Below are 23934 nucleotides of genomic sequence, written 5' to 3' on the forward strand. Positions count from 1 at the left end.
TTGGCAGTCTTTTTTGGGTAAATAATAATTTAGAAAATTTCAATCATTTGTTACTTTTTCTTGATTACTCTCCTTAGGATGTGTTTATCCTCCTAGCTTATGGTGCCCTTTATGATTTATTAACACGCCTTATCAGAAGTGAAGAGTATTTATTTTTGTTGTGTCATTAGCATTTTAAGTGAGGGTGGCAGTTGTACATTTACAAACCAAAATGTAATACACATTTAAATTGGGATTTTTGGAACAGAGAATTTTTTTTTTTTTTTTTAGGATTTTATTTACCCATTCATGAGAGACACAGAGAGAGAGAGAGAGAGAGAGAGAGAGAGAGGCAGAGACACAGGCAGAGGGAGATGCAGGCTCCACTCAGGGAGCCGGATGCAGAACTTGATCTCAGGACCCCAGGATCACATGCTGGGCCGAAGGCAGGCGCCAAACCGCTGAGCCACCCAGGGATCCCCTAACAGAGAGAATTTTAAAAGACTACTTTAAAAGAAATCAACATTCACTAGTTTTATAAATGGGAGAAAATCATTCTTGATTTCTTATAGACCTTGAAAATGCAGTGAATTTGAATCCATAGTTTTGTGTTCCATATATTTATCTTCCTGAGGAAAGAATCTATTTTCATAAGATTCTCAAAGGAGTTCATGATTCCAAAAGTTAAATTTAAGATCCACTGTTTAGAATAAGAAAGGAAAAAAAATACACTCTTATGAGAGATGGCAGTTCGTTTTGGAGTCTCTAAGTTTATCTGTTTTAATTTGCTTGAGGGAAAGGCCTGGCATTATGTATTGGCTTGGAATATTTTCATTATTGCCTGTCCCTTCCTGTGAAGGGAAACTGCAGAAATAAGAGATTTCCATTTGCAGATAAATAGCCCTGCCAGTCCAAGAACTGTCACATCATTTTGGGGGAAAAGAAAATCTTTCTTTTGCCATAGTTACTTAAGGTAATAAAGACATAAAGTCTCAGTAATTATTATAGTTATAGTTATAGTTACAAAGTGTGAATCATATAGGTAGGTCTATGTAATGCTCACTTATGACGTTAGCAGATAGTAGTGTAGTGATTGCTAAATTTATGGATTATTCATGTTCTTCTCTAGTTAAACAGGGTCGCTGAGAAACAAAGCAGACATGAAGCTGTGTGTTCATGATGATGTTTCTCCTATCAGAAGTTCTGAATAGGCATAATTGTGGGAAAGTTGTTTTTTTCCAGCTTTATTGAGAAATAATTGATACATTAACATTGCTGTAAATTTAAATTGTACACCCTAATGACTTGACAAATGTGCATATTGCAAAGTGATTACTACAATAAGGCTAGTTAACATAATATCTCATAATTACAGTTTTTGTTTTCTTTTTGTGGTGAGAACTTTAAAAATCTATTATTTCAGCAACTTTCAAATGTATAGTACAGTTATATTATCTGTAGTCACCATGCTGTACATTACATTTCCCGAGCTTACTCATGACTGAAGTTGGTGCCATTTGGCCACTTTCACCATTTTCCCCTACCCACACTCCCTGCCCCTGTCAACTACCAATCTGTTAGTGGTAAAGTTTTTGTTAGAAGTTTAGTAGCGGACAGCCCCGGTGGCGCAGTGGTTTAGCGCCGCCTGCAGCCCAGGGCGTGATCCTGGAGACCGAGGATCAAGTCCCACGTCAGGCTCTCTGCGTGGAGCCTGCTTCTCCCTCTGCCTGTGTCTCTGCCTCTCTTTCTCTCCCGGCATCTCTATGAATAAATAAATAAAATCTTTATTAAAAAAAAAGAAGGGATCCCTGGGTGGCGCAGCGGTTTGGCGCCTGCCTTTGGCCCAGGGCGCGATCCTGGAGACCCGGGATCGAATCCCACATCGGGCTCCCGGTGCATGGAGCCTGCTTCTCCCTCTGCCTGTGTCTCTGCCTCTCTCTCTCTCTCTGTGACTATCATAAATAAATAAAAATTAAAAAAAAAATAAAATAAAAAAAAGAAGTTTAGTAGCATATCATTTTAAGTATTACTTGTTAGACATCTGCTATATGTTCTTTATTTTTTTTTTAAGATTTTTTTTATTGATGAGAGACACAGAGAGAGAACGAGAGAGAGGCAGAGACACAGGCAGAGGGAGAAGCAGGCTCCCTGCAAGGAGCCTGATGTGGGACTCGATCCTGGATACCGGGATCACGCCCTAAGCCCAAGGCAGATGCTCAACTGCTGAGCCACTCAGGCATCCCTGTTCTTTATTATTTTTTTAAAGATTTTATTTATTTGTTGGAGAGAGAGTAAGTGCAAGTAGGGGGGAGGAGCAGATGAAGTGGGAGCAGACTTCCGTGGTGAACAGGGAGCCTGATTTGGGGCTTGATCCCAGGACCCCGGAATCAGGACCTGAGCTGAAGGCAGACCAACCCTCAACCAACTGAACCACCCAGATGCCCCTGCTATATGTTCTTTAAAACATGTTTTTTTTTTTTTTTTTTTTTAAGGTTTTATTTATTCATTCATGAGAGATACAGAGAGAGAGAGAGAGAGAGGCAGAGGAAGAAACAGGCTCCATGCAGGGAGCCTGACGCAGGACTCAATCCCGGGTCTCCAGGATCATGCCCTGGGCTGAAGGTGGCGCTAAACCGCTGAGCCATCTGCGCTGCCGTAAAACATGTTCTTTAAAACAGCATTTTACCCATAGCACGGAACAAGCCTAAAGTTTCTAGTTATTTAACCCAGATAATAGCAGTCCACTTAGTCAAGGGAGCATCATTTTTAAAGCAGGCCAAAAAATAATTACTTTTTCTTATTAATTCTTAGTCTTTTCTTATATCCCCTGGCAAAATGTTGAAATAATTTACTCAGAGTACATCACCAACATCCTGTTTTATTTATTTATTTTTCAACATCCTGTTTTATAGCTGCTTTTCTGTTCAACATAACTATTTTATTTTAAGGGTTTATTTTAGAGAATGTGAGAGAGGACAAGAGTGCAGGGGGGAGGGGTAGGGGAGGGACAGAGAATCCCAAGCAGACTCTGCACTGAGCTCAGAGCCCCATACTGGGCTATATGTGGTGACCCTGACATCACCACCTGAGCCCAACCAAGAGTTGGCCTTTCTGCCAACTGTGCCACTGATGTGACCTTCAACGTAAGTTTTATATTTTCTGCTTGCATTCAGTTTATAGCCAGTGAACACCTTTGGAAGGCAGGGATAGTGTGGTACTCATAATCATGTTTCATGTGCTAGGTATATAGTAAATAGTAAACTTTAAAAAAATATTTTATTTTAAAAAATATTTAATTTGTTTATTTGACAGGGAGCACAAGCAGGGAAAGTAGCAGGCAGAGGGAGAGGGAGAAGTGGGCTCCCCACCCACTGAGCAGGAGCCCTTTACAGGGCTTGATCCCAGAACCCTGGGATCATGACCTGAGTGGAAGGCAGACAATTGACTGAGCCACCCACATGCCCCTGACATTTTTTGAATGAATGAATGAATGAATGAATGAATGAATGATTTGTCGTTTGCCTCTTTAAAAAATTTTTTTTAAAATTTTACTTATTTGAGAGAGAGGGTGCATGCGCGAGCAAGGAAGAAGGGCAGGGGGAGAGGGAGAGAAGCAGGCTCACACACCTGAGCCACCTAGGCTGGCCCCACACCTGTTTTAAAATTTTACTAGGCTCCACAACCCAAGGTGGGGCTTGAACTCCAGGGCCTGAAATCAGGTGTTACATGCTTTACCAACTGAGCCGGCCTAGTCGCCTTGAGTTTGCCTCTTTTCTTGTATTTATTATAATCTTTACTCCTTGTACTTATAGTTATCTTTAATATTCTGGAAAAGTAAATAATGGATGTTTGATGCTTCCTAGAAGTCTCACAAATATGGAATATTTTCATAGAAACATATAGGGCATGGGTGCTAAATCTGGAGTTTGTGGAAAGAATTAAGGGATCTCATATTAAAAAATATATATATATATTAAAAAAAAAAAAAGGGATCTCTGAGTCCCCGAGGAAAATAGGCAGAATTCAGATTGGATGTGGGGTTTTTTTCTGGGGAAGCATGATTTATGGATATATCAAATTACCAAATGGGTCTGTGGACCCCTGTATGATTAAGGACCAATGTTCCAGAGGTTGTAGGCTTCAATCTTGCAAAGATAATGAGAACATTAATCTAATAACATAAGTAAATCAAATGGCTCTTAAGGAAAAGTAGATGACTAGATTAAGGTGCTTTCAGTTTCTTGTAATAGAAACCATCTCAAACAAGCTTATATGAAATAGGAATGTATTGGTTTAGATAACTGAAAAATGAAAAATGACTACAAGATGCTGGCTGTAATAACTACTGGTTCTACTACTCAAATAGTACCTTTAATTAGGATTTCCTTCCTCCTTGCTCTTTGTTTTCCTTTATATTGGCTTTATTTCTTAGGCATTTTCTTTTCATGTGTTGGAAAAAGATGTCCATCTGCAACTTAAAAGCCTGCTAAATTCTTATAGAGTATACAATTCCAGAGGAAGAGAGGTAGTATCTTTCTTTTTTAAAAATTTTTTTTAAATTTATTTATTTATGATAGTCACACAGAGAGAGAGGCAGAGACACAGGCAGAGGGAGAAGCAGGCTCCATGCACCGGGAACCCGATGTGGGACTCGATCCCAGGTCTCCAGGATCGCGCCCTGGGCCAAAGGCAGGCGCCAAACCACTGTGCCACCCAGGGATCCCGAGAGGTAGTATCTTTCTATCTAGTAACTGGCAGATATCCCAGAGGAGAATGACCTGTGTGGCTCAAGTCATATGCCCATCCCTAGGGAGATGGAGTCCTCACCAGTCGAATTGTATGGACTGAATAGAATTAACATGAAATGGGAGAGGTTGAAAGGAAGGCAATGTGTACAGACAAAAAACTATATCCACTGCAGTGACTGAAAAGTTTCAGGACAGGCAAAAGAAGTAATGAACAAAAAAATTTCATATTAAAATTAGGGTTTATTTAGTGATACTGAATTTTTTTTGTGTGAACTTCATATTTTTCTATATGGGTTTCAGCTTTTTATTTCAAAAGTATTATTTGTTTATTCATTTGTTTACCAAACATTTGAGCCATCATCATTCTTTGCACTAGGACTACAACAACAAAGAAAACAAAAATCTTTGCCCTGAGGTGCCTGGGGAGCTCAGTCAGTTAGGCAACCTACTCTTGGTTTTGGCTCAGGTCATAATCTCATGGGCGTCAGATCCGGGGCTGCGTGGGGTTTGGTGCTCAGCAGGAAATGTGCTTGAGATTGACTCTCTCCTTTTGCCCCTCCCCCTCGTGCTCACCCTCTTTCTTTCTCTCTGAAATGAATAAATACATCTTTAAAAAAAATTCCTGCCTTCATGAAGTCTACGTTCTAGTGAGGCAAGGCAGATAATAAGATAAATTACTAAGAAGTATAGTATGTTAGATGAGAGTGTTGGAGAGAAGTAAAGCAGGGAGAGAAGTAGAGAGGGGGTATTGCAGTTTTAAATATCATCACAAGGAAATCTGATTAAGAAGGTTACATTTAGGGGTGCCTTGGTGGCTCCTTTAAGTGTCTGCCTTCGGCTCAGGTCATGATCCCAGGGTCTTGGGATTGAGCACTGCATCTGGCTCTTGCTCAGCGGGGAGTCTGTTTCTCCCTCTCTCCCTCTCTCTGTTCATGCTTCCATGCATACACTCTCTCTCCTCTGTCTCTCTGATATAAATAAAATCTTAAAAAAGAAAAAGATGACATTAGAACGAAGATGTTAAGGTGACGAGGGGGCAACCCATTTGGATATCTGCAGAAAGAGAATTCTAGGCTGTAGGAAGCAAGTGCAAAGGTTTGGAGTGTTGAAGGAACTGCAGGGAAGCTTGAATCAGAGTACATGAAGGAGGTGGGGAAGGAGGGGAAGAGTAGAAGAGAATGATGTCAAAGAAGAAAGATTATGATATATTGTGTTGGTCCTGGGAGGCTGTGGTAAGGACTTTGGGAGGATGTAAGCAATCAGAGGAGTTTGAGCAGAGGACTGAACTGATCTTACTTTTTTTTTTTTTTAAGTTTTTATTTATTTAAGTAACCTCTACACCCAACGTCAGGCTTGAACTCATGATCCTGAGATCAAGAGTCGCATGCTTTACTGACTGAGCCAGCCAGGTGACCCTTCTGACTTTTTATTTATTTATTTATTTTATTATTATTATTATTATTATTATTTTATTATTTTATTTATTATTATTTTTTAAGGATTTTATTTATTTATTCATGAGACGCAGAGAGAGAGAGAAGCAGAGACCTAGGCAGAGGGAGAAGGGGGTTCCTCGCAGGGAGACTGATGGGGACTACATCCCCAAGCCTGGGATCAGGACCTGAGCTGACGCAGATGCTCAACCATTGAGCTGCCCAGGAGTCCCTCCATCTGACTTTTTAATGGGTCACTCTAACTACTGTATTGAGAATGCATTATAGGGGCAAGGGTGGAAGTAAGATTAATTAGTTCCTGTTGCATTAATCTAGGCAATAGATAATGTTGACACAGACCAGGATGGTGGTGTAGATGATGAGGTTGCATCCGAAGGTAGATTTGCTAATAGATTGGATATGAAGTGTTAGAGAAGAATCAAAGCTGACTCAAGTTGTGAGCCAGAGCAGCTGACCACGGTAATTAAATGAGCTAGCTAAGACGAGGAGGAGCAAGCTTTAACATGCGAAAGTTAAGATGCTTATTAGACATTCAAATCAACAAGGTTGTCCAGTAGGCAATTGGATGTACAAATCTGGAATTCAGGTCTAGGCTAGAGACTAGACTAGGAATTTGGAGGTTGTCAGCATGTAGTTAGTATTTAAAGCCATGAAACTGAATGAGATCACCAGGGAATGAGTAAACAATGAAGAGAAAAGGTTGTTCAAGGACTGAGTTTGTGGGGAAAAAGAGGAAGAACTAACAAAGAAGACCAAGAAGCAACCAATAAAGTAGAAGAACAAAGTCCTAGAAGCCAAATTAAAAAAATGTTTTGAGTGACCAGATGTCAGATGACACTGATAAAACAGTTAAGATGAGGGCTGAGATTTAATGATTAGATTTAATTATAATTTTCTTTTTTTTTTAAGATTTATTTATTTATTCATGAAAGACACAGACTGAGAGAGACAGGCAGAGACACAGGCAGAGGGAGAAACAGGCTCTCCACAGGGAGCCCGATGTGGAATTCATTCAGGATCAAGACCTGAGCTGAAGGCAGGCGACCAAACGCTGAGCCACCCAGGCATCCCTAATTATAATTTTCTTGACGACGGGTGGCTCAGTGGTTTAGCGCCTGTCTTTGGCCTGGGGTGTGATCCTGGAGACCTGGGATTGAGTCCCACATCGGGCTTCCTGCATGGAGCCTGCTTCCTCCTCTGCCTGTGTCTCTGCCTCTGTCTCTCTCTCTCTCTCTCTGCCTCTCATGAATAAATAAAACCTTTAAAAAATAATTTTCTTGATGAGAACAATTTTATGAAATTGAATTTGATTGCTGGAGTTATTTCTAAGAAGTGTTCTTTTTCTCAAGAATTTAAACTCCATAGTTCAGGTAATCTAGAAAGCTGTTAAAAAATCTAGAAGGCTGTTTATTAGCCAAATAATTTTTTTTAACCAAATAATTGTTGAACAAATATTTATTGACACATTATAATTCTTCAGTGCTTCATTTGTTGTACATGTTCTGTACAATGTTATGCAAAACACTGTTTTCAACTCAGATAAATATGCAGATATGCTAAGGATTCATATTTTTGGAGTAGGATGCATGTATTTTCTTTGGAATGCCTGTTATATGAAGTGGAAACACTTTATAAACTATTTGGTCTTTTTTTTTTTTCTGTATTTGGAAGTTTTTATCAAGAAACTAAAAAATCAACAGAAGTACCTGATTCTTAGATCTTTCTGAGTATTCAATGCCTGATTGTGATTCCTGATACCAGGAAACACAGGGGTTGATAATGTTAAAGAATTTTCATTTCTTTAATGGAAATAATACTTTTCTTTTCTATTAGAAATTCATTGAATTTGAAGATTCTCAAGAACAGGAAAAAAAGGATTTACAGACCCGAGTGGAATCTTTAGAATCTCAAACAAGACAACTTGAGCTCAAAGCAAAAAACTATGCTGACCAGAGTAAGTAAAAATACTTCTCCTCATAAGTACATATTAAAGAGTGGGCTCTAATAGTGCAGTGACTCATCTTGACATTTGACTGGGCTTCCAAATATATATATGTACTTGGAATTGTCATCATCCCAGACTGAAGAGTGAGACCTGGAAGCTAGGTTTGGTTCTTTATTCACATTTTCATGTGGCACTGATGTCTGTAGAAATAACTAAATCAAAGATGCCTTTAAGACTCTCTTCTTCAATTTATCTCTCAGCCTTTGTAGTTAACATTATCCTATATCCATTATGCAGGATTCTGGGATGTGTGCATGTGGATCATTTCTTCTGATTTTGATCCACTACACAAATTTCCATTGCATTCTGTATTGTTTTCAAATTTACAAATGTGACAAAAACTGTAGCTCTGAAGTATGTATAAAAAAAATTATTGAATTCTAGGGGAGCCTGGGTAGCTCACTTGGTAGAGCATGTGACTCTTGATCTCAGGTTTGTGAGTTCAAGCCCCCTGTTGGGCAGGGTTCACACACACACAAAAATTATCACTGAGTTCTCTTTTTCATTATTTTCTAGTGGAAAACTGAGGGAGTTTGGGGAAGGGAATATCATTTTTCAGATTTATTTCATTTTTAATATAATTTCATTGTACTTTTGATTTAAAAATAACTGTTTCATACTCCAAGGATGATTTCTCTTTTTGGCTAATGAATTGGACAAAATTAAGTCAAAATTAGAAAAAAAAAAAAAGGCGGGGAGAAACTTCATGGCCTATTTTCTTATTTGATTTGGGCAGGCAGAGAGTTTTTCAGTTTTCCCTCACAGCACTATAAACCTTCAGAATCCTTGGAAGCAGAAGAGGACCAGCAATTCTTCCTTTGTCAACCATTTTGGCTACATAGTGACATCTGCTGTTTAGGATGGGAATTCATGGTAGATAACCTTCGCTTATTACCAGACTTGGGGTTTGTGTGTGTGATAACTGACTGTTCCCTCTAGTGCTTTGGAATGGCCTAATAGAGCTAAACCTTGAATCACTGGGAATCTGGAGTTCAGGTATTACAGAATTCAGGGAAAACTGACATGGCTGTTAAGCAGATGTCATGCAAGGGAGCCAGTTGATGTTTGGTAATAAGCCAACTACAATGAGACAAAGCCATATATCATGTCTTTGTACTTTTAGGCTTGTAGATACGTAGAGTGTTCTAGCTTCCCTTGTTCACATTGAATATGTTGAGTGACTTCTGTGATTCTACTATAGAAATTTAAGGTTTTAGATAGCTGGATGATGGACTCCATAGTGCAAATGCTAAAAAATATATTACTAGAGTTACATCGCTATGGGTACCACTCATCTAGAAAAACAGCTTTGGGACACTTGGGTGACTCAGCGGTTGAGCGCCTGCCTTCGGCCCAGGGCGTGATCCTGGAGTCCCAGGATCAAGTCCCACGTCGGGCTCCTTGCATGGAGCCTGCTTCTCCCTCTGCCTGTGTCTCTGCCTCTCTCTCTGTGTGTCTCTCATGAATAAATAAATAAAATCTTAAAAAAAAAAAAAGCTTAAAACCGTGATTAATCAAAATTGACCATTCAGATGCACAAAACTTGTAATGCTAAATCTCTTCGTCTCTGAGTGAGGCTGTAATGAATCTTCTTTTATTAATGCTTTGCAACTTACTCCCTTTTCCTTTGATACCTTGGAATCTTTTTCTCTCTTCTAACTACTTTCTTCTCTCTTCTATTTTTCTTTAAGCCTTAAATGGTTATAATATGAAATCAAAGTGTATCTTAAAATTTTCTTCTAAGTCTTTATTTTGCCATATTTAAATATCTGAAAAAAATGTGTGTGGAAGAGAAATGTTTGACTATTTTTTCATTTTACTTTCTTAATTTTCCCTCCCTCAAATCTCTTAATATGAGTCAAAACTCCTTATTTTTAAAAAAAGGTGGAGGAAGGAGATGATCTTTAAGTATCACCAAAGCCCTATCCTTTTGGAAAACAAAGACAGGGAATATGTTTTTTAAAAGATGAAAACCAGTGTAAATAGATGTATGTCAGAGCATATGAATTCTTTTTTATATGATAGACAAGAGAATATCTGACTATTTAATCTTAATTCTATCAGTTTTTTTGAAAGAATACATCATGATTTTTGTTACAGTTACTGTAGCATGACATCTATTTTTATTTTCATTGTCTTAAGCTTTTAAAATGGTTTGAATGTTTTTTAGTGTTCCTAACATCTATTTTTAAATAACACTTATTTAAGGCCGTAAAAATTACTGATAATATTTGTAATAGAAGAGAGATGGGTGCAGTGTTTTTTGTTTAGTGCCACTTTTTGAGCACAGTGGGATAACAGTATCTGTCCAATTTCCATGTTTATATTTGTATGTTAGAGTCTTTAAAGACTGTCAGTTCTAATTGATATGTTTTAGGGCACATATTCTCTTTAAAAAGTAGCCACAGTAAAAGTCTTAAGTTCTGCTTTGAAGATGACTTCCTATGTTAAAAGGGGAAATTTTGGTTGTAGTTACTTACTATTTGAGAAGCAAGAAAACATCAAGAAATAGGAACTGAATTAAGGACATACTTTACAGCTTTTGATAGTATGGAATTTTCAGGTTGTGGTATTATTTCACAATGTTGAGAAATTGACTCTATAAAAATTTTGCATAGTTGAGTGTATAAAAGCTTTGTGGTCATGTTTGATTTTAGAGATTTCTAGTTGCTCTCTTTTAAAAATTTGAACTATGTAGGATATGCTTTTGGTTTTTCTAACACAAAGGACTTTTTAAAAACGGTATTACATGATTTCTTATCTGGGAGTAACAACAACACTTCTTTGTAGTTAACATCTTGTGAATCCTAAAGACGAATCCGAAACATACATGGAGTAGAAATACGAAATTATGGGTTGAGAAAGGCCTGTTGGTTCTTAACAACTATGGAAGGAGTCTGTAATCAGTCTTGCTGTTCATATTGTGGCAGTAATGAGTTCTTTGTCACAAAATACTTGATATTCATTAGTTCTTTTGTATATTGAGTATTTCTTTCTTGTAAGCCAACTATTATCTTAACTGAGTCAAGTAAATATAGACATTTTAATACAGTTAAAAATATTATACCGCTGTATATCTATCATTTAGCTTGGTACAGAAGAATATGTTTGTAGTATGGAAGAATATAATATGGTTATTGCAGTCAAAGAAATCAGTGTGTGTGGGGGGGAAGGTTATGTATGACTTTCTAGTCTTTTTTTCCATATATACCATGTTTTTATATCACTGAAGTTAGAGTGTATAAATAATTTTGTATCTTGTCCTTAACACTATATTTCTTGTATAATCTTTATTCTTTTAAAAATGTCTGCCTATACCCACCATCCAGAAGCTATGCCATCTATTACCAATTCTTGTTTTCTCTGGGGTATCTTCTCTTTGCTCTAATGAGAATTATTTAATGGCCACTTTGTTTTTTTTACTTTGGCTACTTGAAACTCAAAATGAACTTAGGAGTACAACTGTAAGGACTAGTTTGGACCTTACCTGGGTAGCGTACTTAAATTATTTTCTTTTTAATCTATACATATGTAATGAATTGTTATGTTTTAATAAGCTATCTCAAATCCTTTGTAGAATGAAAGAATGAGAGTAAAAATAAATACAGGTAAATTAAAAAAAAGCAAACAAAAAACTTCTGTTGGTTTGGTTGGACATCTTTTCCAGTATAGTGAATTATATTGCAGTGAATATTTTTTCAAAACTATAGATTTCGGGACACCTGGGTGGTTCAGCGGTTTAGTGCCTGCCTTCAGCCCAAGGCGGGATCCTGGAATCCTGGGATTGGGTCCCACATCAGGCTCCCTGCATGGAGCCTGCTTCTTCCTCTGCCTGTGTCTCTGCCTCTCTCTCTAGGTCTCTCATGAATAAATATATAAAATCGTAAAAAACAAAACAAACAAAAAAAGCTATAGATTTCTCTATCTTTTGATAATTTTCTCAGAATATATTTAAGGAAGTAGGGCAAGTAAGATTAATATTTCAGTGGTTTTTGGTTTATATTAGTGTTTGGTCATTTTTAATGTGAAAAGAGTTGGAGAAGTATGGTTGAGTAGCATATTTCATTTATCATAACTTATGAATTTGAATCATTATTTGCAACATATTAGCACACAGAGCTGATATAGAACCATTTATCATTTGACTCTCAGGAAAACTGTTTCCCTCAAGCTCTTTGATTTATAATAGGTGACTTTTCCCTTGAATTGTGGAGATGATGGCAGTAATTTTAAGCTATGTGAGGGTTCTTCTCTGAATCTGGCCTTCCTTCCTTTGAATGAAAATTTCTTTTTTAAATTAAATGAAAAAATGATTTTGACAATTGACAACACTGTAGTAGAGATTTATTCTGACCTTTTGCTCTTTCCCTCCCCCATATAACATTCATTTGTTTTTTAGATTTGGTATCAAGATCTTGGTCTAATAAAATACCTTGAAGTCTTTACCTTGAAACATATATTATTATTGGAAGGAAAACACTTCTGATTTCTTGGTCATAAGAATTAGCATGTTATTAGATGGAAAGTGTAATCGTTAACTTTTTTTTATTTTAAAGGAATAAAGAAAGGGATTAGAACAGACTTCCATTTTGGGGATTGTTTTATAAGCAAGGTCTGTCGGTTAATGATGTGATTGATCATTTGAGAACTTTCATAACATAGATGAAAAATAAACCATTTTTAAGGTACTGAGTATAGGTTCGTACCTAAGTTAATATCTAGGCCTAAATATTCTCTTTTATTTTATTTATTTATTTATTTTTTGTCACTGTTTTTCAAATCAGTTAAAAAAATACCTTCAGGTTGATAAAAAGCTTTATCAGCCCCTTTGCCATGTTTTGTGATTGGCAATAAATATTAATATTCTGAAAATTGGAATAATACTGTAATAGGCCTTTTTTTTCATTTTAATTTTTTCTTGTCGGTAGACCATCCCTTCTACATTATTTTTATTTTTTCTACATTATTTTTAGAGTGACTAAAGTAAAACACTGATCATTTGTATTTTTGTTGAAAGCATATTTTTAATAAGACAACTTTCGGAGTTTCATATATCTCCTGACTTAAAAAATGATGAAATAAAGGGTGCCTTGCTGGCTCAGCTGGTAGAATGTGTAACCCTTGATCTCAGGGTCATGAGTTTAAGCCTCACATGGAGCATAAAGCTTACTTTAAAAGAAAAAAAAAATATTAAATGAAATTCATTATATAGAAAGTTGCTTTAAAAAAAGTTACTTTTTTAGTGCCTTTAACTGGAATTGAATTCTTTGCCATATGAAAAACATTTGTATATTTAATAAACTTTATACAAGGGTTTTTATTGGAGCTTATTTTTAGAGGGCAAGCCAAAAAATTAAGCACAGGATAATTTATGCAAACACTAACATTTTATTATGCCTACTTCATTAGGTAACATCATGTGTAGTCTTCAGATCTGCTTTATGTCTCATTATCTGTATTTGGACTCTCTCATTTCTGTAGTCTAATGTTGCCTATTGAAAACCTTAAGGTTGTAGTTTATAATTAATATCTGGAACCTAAAGTTTCATAGGAAATTAATTTTATTAAGGGTGAAGGGATTTATAGTGAGCTTAGAGAACAGAATAAAAATGAATTATTTGATTACTTCAAACATATAAAAGGACAGGGAAAGAAGATACCAAGTTGTTTTTCTGTAATTTTGGAAGATTTGAATTAGAGAAAATGTTACTTGTTGATTTTGGTTGATCATGAGGAAGTATTTCTTGACTATGAAGGTGTTACATAGGAATGTGTGCTGGGGGAAAGCATGGACTCTCCCTACATAGAGACTTTAGTAGGAGAGTAGTCAACTTTGTGGTGTGGATGGCTTAGGGTAACATTGTCAAGACAGAGACTAGATCAGTTCTCTAACCACAGAGGTTCTTTGAAGTTATTCTACTCTGTTTTCAGGATATGATCATCAATTCATGAGAATGCTTTAGCATTTCACCTTGTGTCATTGATTAATAGCATCAATCTGTCTGAAAATCTTTTGAACTTTAGAGACATGGTGCAGGACTTAGTTGGCAGAAGAGAGGCTTTTATTACTGTTTTGATGTGGTTGTCTGAGATTTATTTGATCTTAAGTCAGCATTTGATTCTTGCTTACCTGTTGAGACTTTTGATGCTCAATTGTTCAAGGAAAGGCTTGTGAAAGACCAATGCCAATCTTCTGAGGCCAAATAACATTGGATTATCTGCCTTCCATGAATAGTAAGAACTGATGATTCCTTTTGAGAAGGCAAATAATGAGTTGGACACGGCGTTCTAGCAGGTGTGTTTCTCTTTCTTCCCCCCATAGGCCTATCAGCAGTCTGATGGGGCAGAGGACAACAGAGATGGAAGGTGTTCCAAACTTGGCACAGGCCATCAATCTAAGGAGGTAAGCTCTGATTTTGAGCAGGCTGAGCAGGTGGCTCTTCCTGCCTTAATCATGTTGTCTTGCTCTTTGGAAAGATGGACAGAAAGAAAAAGAGCATTTAAATAAGGCTGAATGATCTCTATTAGTGATTAAAAAGGGAAAAATTTAGATTAGTCTTTTGATTCTTCTTTTTTCTTGCCCTTTCCCTGCTTTGCTTTTTAGATGCCCTGATTTGATTTTTTTTTTCCTTCAGAATATTAGGTTTTTCAAGAATGGCAGATTGGTTTATTTGTTGTTTTGGGATAGGAAGGATGAGCTGAATCTTGCTTATTTCTAGTTAATCTCAGGTTGTGGCTAGTTTGATGAATAAAATGATAAAGTTTTAAGATTTTTCCTGAGATCATTTTTACATTTGGGTTCACGTAGGAACTAATTAAACAAGAAATGATCTTTTACTACACTTTACCTATAATGCAACAATAATAGGCATAGGTTAACATTATGGTAACTGAAACTTTCGGGAATGTCTGCCATCCTTGCCCAGTTGGGCCTTTCTTTCCTGCCTTTCCCTCTCCCTTCTACTTCCTTTTCTTTTCCCTTTACTGTGACTTGGTGGCATCCAGGACTTTGAAGAGATGGCTCTTCCCAGCATTTAAAAGTACTTCTCTGTTAAACACTATTTTATCTTATGTGACTTAGGCCTTGAGAAAGCGGGAGTCTATTGATTGTGTTGTGCTAAGTATTGTATTTTCAGAAAAGTGAGAGGTTCTCAATTTGTGTTACATGATCTTCGTGGTTAACTTACAACCTAAAAAGATAATACTGGTATTTCAAATCACACTGGAGGTAAAGAAAACAGGAAATACAATCAGATAATTTCTATCAAGGTACTTGCTGCAGGTTTTATGTTGGAGAAAATCATGGCCAGGAAAACATTTGGAAAATCATCGAGAGTAACAAATTCATAAATTATTTAAAATCACCATCGAGTAACATACCTTTGATAATTTAGAATGCCTTTTAAGAGGATTTAGTGACTGTTCATAAGCTAATGTATGAGTTAAAGTAACTCTAGTTTCTGTAGCAACCATGCCACAAAATACATGTATAATGATTCAAATGTTATATTTTATTTCTTGTTCATGTGAAAATTAGAATAGATGTTTCCAGAAGGTGGGCATTTCCTTTGGAGATGTAGGCTCTTTCCAACTTCTCGCTCCAAATTCATCATACTCACCTGCCATTAAGGTAGAGAGGAGAGAAAGGGAATGGACAGTTCTACGTGGATAGTTTTTATTGGGCCAGGCCTTAGGAGTGGTGCACACAGCTTTTGCTTCTACTTCAGTGGCTATAACTCAATCAGAAACTAATTATAGAGACTGTGATATGCCATCTAGCAATGTGTCTAAGAAAAAGAGGAAATTACTTTGATTAGTATCTGGCCAGTTGTCTGCCTTACCTTAAGAGCTTTAATAGATATTGCATGGTTTTGCTCAAGTGTTGAGGCAAGGGAGTGAATGTACCTAAAGCTCAGCAATCATCTGCCTATTCTTTCTACTTGTGAATTATCTGAGGAAGAAAAGATGGCAAATTTTAATGAAAATATAGCATTTATAATTTGTGCTCTTAAAATCTAATTTCTAAATAACTTCCAAGGTTACTCTGGCTATTATCACTTTAAAACTCTTTATTGCATATTCATTTATTCAACAAACATTTATTAAGTGTTGAGATTTTCTCTTATTCTCATTGTTTCACATCTTGTCTTTTCCTTTAAAAGTTAGGTTACTATTAAATTAAGATGTAATATTCTTTTTTTTAAAAGATTTATTTATTTATTTATTTATTTATTTATTTATTTATTTATTTATGATAGACAGAGAGAGAGAGAGAGAGAGAGGCAGAGACACAGGAGAAGGGGAAGCAGGCTCCATGCAGGGAGCCCGACGTGGGACTCGATCCCAGGACTCCAGGATTGCGCCCTGGGCCAAAGGCAGGCGCCAAACCGCTGAGCCACCCAGGGATCCCCAAGATGTAATATTCTGATGCTTGTGTTAGGGATAGGTCTTGAATGATATCTCCCTTTTAAAAAAATATAATTCACACTGCTTCTGGCTGGCTTAGTTGGTAGAGCCTGTGACTCTTAATCTTAGGGTCATGAATTCAAGCATGGAGCCTACTTAAAAAAAAAAACATATATATATATATATATGTATGTATATATAATTCATACACTATAAAATCCACCATTTTGGAGTATACAAATCATTGATTTTTAGTATATTCACAAAGTTGTATAACCATCACAACTGTCTTTTTTTTTTTTTTCTCTTTAAGATTTTATTTATTTATTCATGAGAGACACAGAGGCAGAGACACAGGCAGAGGGAGAAGCAGGCTCCCTGCAAGGAGCCTGATGTGGGACTCGATCTTGGATCCCGGGATCATGCCCTGGGCCAAAGGCAGATGCCTAACTGCTGAGCCACCCAGGTGTCCCCCAACTGTCTTTTTTTTTTTTTTTTTTTTAAATTTTATTTATTTGACAGAGCACATAGGTAGGCAGAGTAGGCAGAAGGAGAGGTAGAAGCAGGCTACCCACTGAGCAGAGAGCCTGATGCAGGGCTTGATCCCAGGACCCTGGGATCGTGACCAGAGCTAAAGGCAGAGGCTTAACCAGATGGAGGCACACAGGTGCCCCCATCACAACTGTCTTAATTCCAGATCGCTTTCACCAGTCCAAATAGAAATCCATCCCTATTAACAGTCACTCCTCATTCCCTGTTCTCCCTAGCCCCTGGCAACCACTAATCTATTTTCTATTGCTATGGATTTGTCTATTCTGGACATTTCATATAAATGGAATAATACAATATGTGATCTTTTGTAACTGCTTCTTTCACTTAGCCTAAGTTTCATCCAGACTGCAGTATACGTATCAGCCATACTTCATTCCTTTTTAAGGCTGAATAATTTTCCCTTATATGGACGTTCTACATTTTGTGTACCCTCCTTCCCTCCTCGCCTTTTAATTGCCTATATATTCCTGGTCTGAGAACCAGAAAACAACAACAAACTTTAACTTAGCAATCTGAAAGCCTATGTAGTTTTGTAGAGTTGAATGTAATGAACAACTCCTTTGGGAAGATATGTCTTGGATTTTTCATTGGCATCCTGGCTTGTTTAATTCCCAGTTCATAAGTGGGGAAGTGGGTAACTTAATGTTTGAACCATCTTTGTAATGCTGTAGTTGTCTACTAGTAATAGGTAATATATTTTAGTGTACTTCTTTTGATTTATATAATTAGTTATCTATGATACATCTGGATAGGACAATACAAAATAGCAAGTTTTCTGTTTAATAAGATACAGAAATAATCACTTAAGGACCTCAAGTAAATAGACTGAGCTGAATAGGCTGTAATTCTTACACTGGAGTGGAGGGGAAGATGGAAATGGGTAATACTTAGGTTAGAGGAACTGATAGGTTTAAATCGAATTTATGTAGACATTTTAACCATAAGATAATTCCTTTTTACAAGGAAATCAATTTCTGATTTAGTGGTTAGATTTTGCTAACAAGATACATGTGTTTATGGGCTACAAATCTTTTTTTTTTTTTTTTTTTGGCTACAAATCTTATCTTGCCCCTAGAAAATTAGCAATGGGAGTGAGGAGTTGACTACATTATAAATTTTGGAGAGTTTTTTTTGCCACCCGCATTTTATGAGTAAATGTACCATACTATTCTAGGAAGACTTCTGGACTTGATTGAATAGTATAAACATATAGGTCTATAGTAAAGGTAGAAAACACTTCTTAAATATAATTTTCTAAATTTTATTTTGTACATTCGTGAGACACATTCTCAAGTTACTGAATTCTGTCATTCCATAAGGTAGTTTTAAGAATTATCTTCTCTGGGGCAGCCCCCGTGGCGCAGCGGTTTAGCGCCGCCTGCAGCCTGGGGTGTAGTCTTAGAGACCCAGGATCGAGTCCCACATCGGGCTTCCTGCATGGAGCCTGCTTCTCCCTCTGCCTGTGTCTCTCTCTGCCTCTCTTTCGCTCTCTCTGAATGAATATATAAATAAATCTTTAAAAAAAAAAAAAGATTTATCTTCTCTGGGACAACTGGGTGGCTCAGCGGTTGAGCATCTGCCTTTGGCTCAGGGTATGATCCCGCAGTCCTGGGATCGAGTCCCACATCGGGCTCCCTGTATGGAGCCTGCTTCTCCCTCTGCCTCTGTCTCTGCCTCTCTCTGTGTCTCTAATGAATAAATAAATAAATTTTAAAAAAGAGAAATTTAAAAAAAAAGGATTATCTTCTCTAGTGGTGTAGAATAATGAAAATGAATGTGGAAAGAAAACTCTTATGTCTCACTCTTCTTGCTCTTAGGAAAATAATAGGAATAAGCTGTGACACATCTATACAATGTAATATTATCTGGTGCTAAAAAGAAATGAGCTATCAAGCCATGAAAAGACACAGAGGAACCCCAAATGCGTATTACAAAGTGAAAGAAGCCAATGTGTAAAGACTCTGTATCGTATGATTTCAGCTCTATGGGAATTCTGAAAAAGGCAAAACTGGAGACAGTAAAAAGATCAGTGGTTGCCAAGGTTAAGGGAGGAGGATGAATAGGTGGAGCACAGGATTTTTAAGGCAGTAAAACTATTCTATGTGAAAACTATAATGGTGGATACATGTCATTATATATTTGTCCAAGTCTATAGAATATTCAACAGTAAGAGTGAATCCTAATGCACACTGTAGACTTTGGGTGATAATGTCAGCTAGGTTCTTTGATTGTAACAAATGTACCACTCTTCTGCAGAATGTAGAAATGGAGGAGGTTGTAGGTGTGTGTTTGTGACAGGGAAGGGGTGTATGAACACGGTGTACTTTCTGCTCAGTTTTGCTGTGAACCTAAAATTGCTGTAAAAAAAATAAAGTTGATTAATAAAAATAACAAACAGGGTAAGGGGCAAGTCATGTAACCACATATAGTTTGCATATGCTAAATGACCTTTTTTTGTGTGGTGTATGCTAAGAAAAAAAAGACATAGATAATTTCTATGAGATTAATATATTTTGAAAGAGGTGTTAGAAAATGGGTTGATTATCAAGTGTTTTTTTTTTTTAAGATTTTATTTATTTATTAATGAGAGACAGAGAGGCAGAGACATAGGCAGAGGGAGAAGCAGACTCCCCAAGTGGAGCCTGATGCAGGACTTCCCAGACCTCTGGGATCATGACCTGAGCCCAAGGGAGACGCTTAGCCACTGAGCCACCCAGGCATCCCGTCATGTGCTATTTTTGAGGCGAGTAAAAATAGGATGTTATGGAAATAAATTAGGCAGAAACCAATGGTTTAGAAAGCTGTGGGTGGAGGCTTAAGGAATTAGATAGGGATAATCCAGAATGCTTAAGGGGAGCAAAGTGACTAATAGAACTCTTAAGGAATTTTTATAGATGAAGATGAACCATTGTGAACAAAGCACATTCATTTAGGTATATAAGGAAATCTCTGGTAATTGTAGTATATTAGGGTCTTATATCTCCCACAGTCTTACTACTAAGTAGTACATAGCAGCAAAGCCACACAAACCAGCACTGGTAAGCAAATTGCCATGATATCAGTGAGGTCCTGTTTCTATAAGCTGCAAGTCCAGCCTATCCAAGTTACTTGATAAACACCTTGTACAAAAGCTTTAAGCTTCTTTCCAAGATGATACTTAGTTTCTTATATTACTCTGGGAGGGCTGCCATGACAAAATACCATAGAAATTTATTTCCTCACTGTTCTGGAGGCTGGCAGTCTAAGACCAAGGTGCTGGCAAGTTTGGTTTCTTCAGAGGTCTCTCCTTGGCTTGCAGATAGCTGCCTTCTCGCTGTGTCTATGTCCTCATATGGTCTTTGCTCTGTGCATAAGTGGGGAGAAAGAGCTCTTACAGGGATACCCGTCCTATTGAGTTAGGACTCCACCTTTATGGCATTTATTTTTTATTCTCAGATATAGCAGTATATATTCAACATTCTTCCATTCAGTTTTAGGAACCATTTTCATGTCAGCACATGTAGATACCCTGCATTCCTTTTAGCAGTACCTTTGTTGTATTTGAAAAACGTGTGCTAGGTACTATTACTAATATAAACTCTAATAAACTATTATTTCTCAATTATAAATAAGGAAACTAAGGCCCAGAGGGATTAATATACTCAAGGTAAAATAACTTGGAAGTAGCAAAGCCACTGGATTGTGGTCAATCCAATGACTATGATATTTCATTTTACCAACCACCTAATGACAAATTTGGGGATGGTTGTAATTTGGGAGTTATTATAAAATGTATTGCATAGAACATTTTCACATCTTTGGGCTTTGGTATTTCCACAGGATGAGTAAGAATAGTAATACTGGAAGGGCACCTGGATGGCTCAGTTGGTTCGGCTCAGGTTATGATCCCAGGGTCCTGGGATCAAGGGTCAAGCCCTGCATTGGTCTCACACAGTAGGGAATCTGCTACTTCCTTTCCCTCTGCCCACCCCCCCAAGCATTCTCTCTCTGCTGTGCTTTCTCTCAAATAAATATTAAAATTCTTAAAAAAAAAAGTAGTAATACTGGGTCAGAGGAGGACATTGCTTATTTTATTAGGTATCACCAACATGACCTTCAAAAGAGTAATTCCAATTTATCCTCTCCGATTGCCCTCTTTTTTTTCTTTTTATAATTCTTCAATCCGGTAACATTTTTGCTCATCTTCCTATACATTTTAATGGTGAATTGGCACAATTTGTTCGTAATGGGTCTGAATGGTCTGTTTAGATCCTCTGCTAAATGTTGAATTCAGAGTTGTCGGAGAACGTAAACAATGATGAGTATTCAAGCCCAAGTAAGTGCCTGTGTGCATAGGTGCTCAGTGTGTTTGAACTGGGGTAGGGTGGGGCTGCACACACAGTAAATTAATCAGGTCACTAACTCCTCCCCAAAGGTAACCACTACCCTGATTTCTGACATTTTAGATTAGTTTTAGCTTAGTTCCTTAAGTATGTCTTTTGAACTTTGTATTCTTTTGCTTTAGCTTCTTTCCCTCAATCTCCTGTGTGTGAGAGTCATCCATGATGTGTAGCAGTAGTTTGTTCATTCTCACTGTTGAATAGTGTTAAAATGCAGGAATATTTATCCTTTATGCTATTGGATGGGTGGGGTGTCTCTAGGTTTGGATTATTACTGATAGTGCTGCTTTGAGCATTGTTTTAAATGCCTTTTGGTGGACATGTATGTGTATTTCCTAGCAATTAAGTTGTTTTGTCATTGGATTGGTAAATATGCAATCTTGCCCAGCAGTTTTCAAATAGTGTATCAGTTTTTACTCCTACCAGTAGCATATGAGAGTCCAAGTTGCTCCATATTCTACCAGAACTTGGTATATTGTATTTCTCATTGTAGCTTTTCTGATGGGTATACAAGGGCTGTGTTGCATTTTGGTTTTATTTATTTATTTTTTTTAATTTTTATTTATTTATGATAGTCACAGAGAGAGAGAGAGAGAGGCAGAGACACAGGCAGAAGGAGAAGCAGGCTCCATGTACCGGGAGCCCGACGTGGGATTCGATCCCGGGTCTCCAGGATCGCGCCCTGGGCCAAAGGCAGGCGCTAAACCGCTGCGCCACCCAGGGATCCCTGCATTTTGGTTTTAATACATATTTCTCTGATGATTGATAAAGTTGGATATGTATTTTTCTTGGCAATTTGATGTCTTTAAGTCATAATATCTGTAACTAGATTCTTTCTGGAAGAGCAGAGCGTTTTTTGTTTGAAAGAAAGAATACCATCTATACATTTTTCCCCCAAGTGAAGTTTTAAGGTAGGCTCCATTATGTGAATAGATCAAAGGAAGTATTACTATGTTAAATAATTACAAACAGGTTCTGGGCCCAGACTCTTCCATTAGGAATCCTGGTTTTGGGGATCCCTGGGTGGCTTAGTAGTTTGGCGCCTGCATTTGGCCCAGGGCGTGATCCTGGAGTCCCGGGATCAAGTCCCACATCAGGCTCCCTGCATGGAGCCTGCTTCTCCCTCCCTCTGCCTGTGTCTCTGCTTCTCTCTCTCTCTGTGTCTCTCATGAATAGATAAATAAAATCTTTAAAAAAAAAAAAAGAATCCTGGTTTTGCTATTTACTAACTGTGCGACTTTGTGCAAGTTACTTAACCTCTCTTTGCTTCAGTTTTCTTCTCTCTAAAATGAGTGTAGTATTAATACTTTCAGCATAAGGTTAATATAAGGTTCAAATAATTTGCTTATATAAGTACACAAGACAGTGCATGGTACATAATAAGCACTATAAAATTTTAGCTGCTATCAGAAGTGGTGGTGATGGTGATACAAACTTATTTTATGAATTCATGTCAAGACCTGACAAGAATTAATGAGACTGTTGTTGAGCACAAACTTGAAAATTGAAGTTTATGGATGATAGTTGGAATTTGAGTCCCAACTTACAATTTTTTTTTTTTCTGGTTACACAATACCAAGAAAATCTTGATATACACAAATGAACAACTAAAAATAGGTAAGGTTCACAGAATAGTATTAGGGTTAAGGTTTTAGATCAGTTTAATTGACAAGAAGTAGTAGAAGACATTTGTTTTGAAATTGTAACTAAATATAATTTGCTTGGATTTCTTGTGTTTAAATATAAATCACAGAAGCAGCCCTAAAACTTACTATAGTTTCAATACCTATTACATTTTCACAATACATCTGCATTACAAGTTTGCTTATTATTGCTTTCAGCCACAGAGCTACAGTTTTTCTAATTAATGACATATTTTCAAGATATTCAAACAAATGGTAGCAAGTAAAGCTACTACACAAACCAAGGATGAGTTTACTGTGCAGCACAAGTTATGCATTTGGTGTTTGCTGTGGTAACATTAGGTATAGGGAAACATTCGTGTATGTACTGTTGTATATAGATCATAGTTACTTCTACAGCCATCTGTTCATAGTAGTTCTGCTGCCATCTGTCATGGTCACAGGCTGTGGCTTACAAGCAATTTTGCATGCTTACAGCTAGCAGACCCTTATACCAGTAAAACATTTCCAACTAATCTGTCTTTTAAACAGACTTAAATGAGTTTCTTGACAAGTTCCTGGTGGTTCCAGCTTTATTTCTCCCCACCAGACCGTCTCTCACTGTGCCTTACTTAGTAGGTATGAGCTCCTCCAGGCTGGCCAGTCTCCCCTCTTCCTCAGCACTATCACGGTTTTGTGTTCCCTTCTCTGTGGGAACAGTGCCTGCATACTGTCTTCACCATCTATCTTGAGTACTGTAATTTAATTTCTTTGTGGTCCTGCTTGGAC

The 23934-nt window shown here is 37.2% G+C and overlaps 1 protein-coding gene across 7 annotated transcripts in view; it reads left to right on the forward strand.

Moving 5' to 3' along the window:
- Nucleotides 1-23934, forward strand: part of SPAG9 (sperm associated antigen 9) — a 145930-nt gene that overhangs the window by 29179 nt on the left and 92817 nt on the right. For all 7 annotated transcript variants that reach the window (XM_072780017.1, XM_072780019.1, XM_072780018.1 and 4 more), the window contains exon 2: nucleotides 8015-8135. In XM_072780017.1, the coding sequence (XP_072636118.1) occupies nucleotides 8015-8135 (121 nt within the window). The remainder of the gene's footprint in view (nucleotides 1-8014; nucleotides 8136-23934) is intronic.

Source organism: Canis lupus, chromosome 16 (genome assembly GCF_048164855.1).
Source record: "Canis lupus baileyi chromosome 16, mCanLup2.hap1, whole genome shotgun sequence".
Classification (NCBI taxonomy): Eukaryota; Metazoa; Chordata; class Mammalia; order Carnivora; family Canidae; genus Canis; species Canis lupus.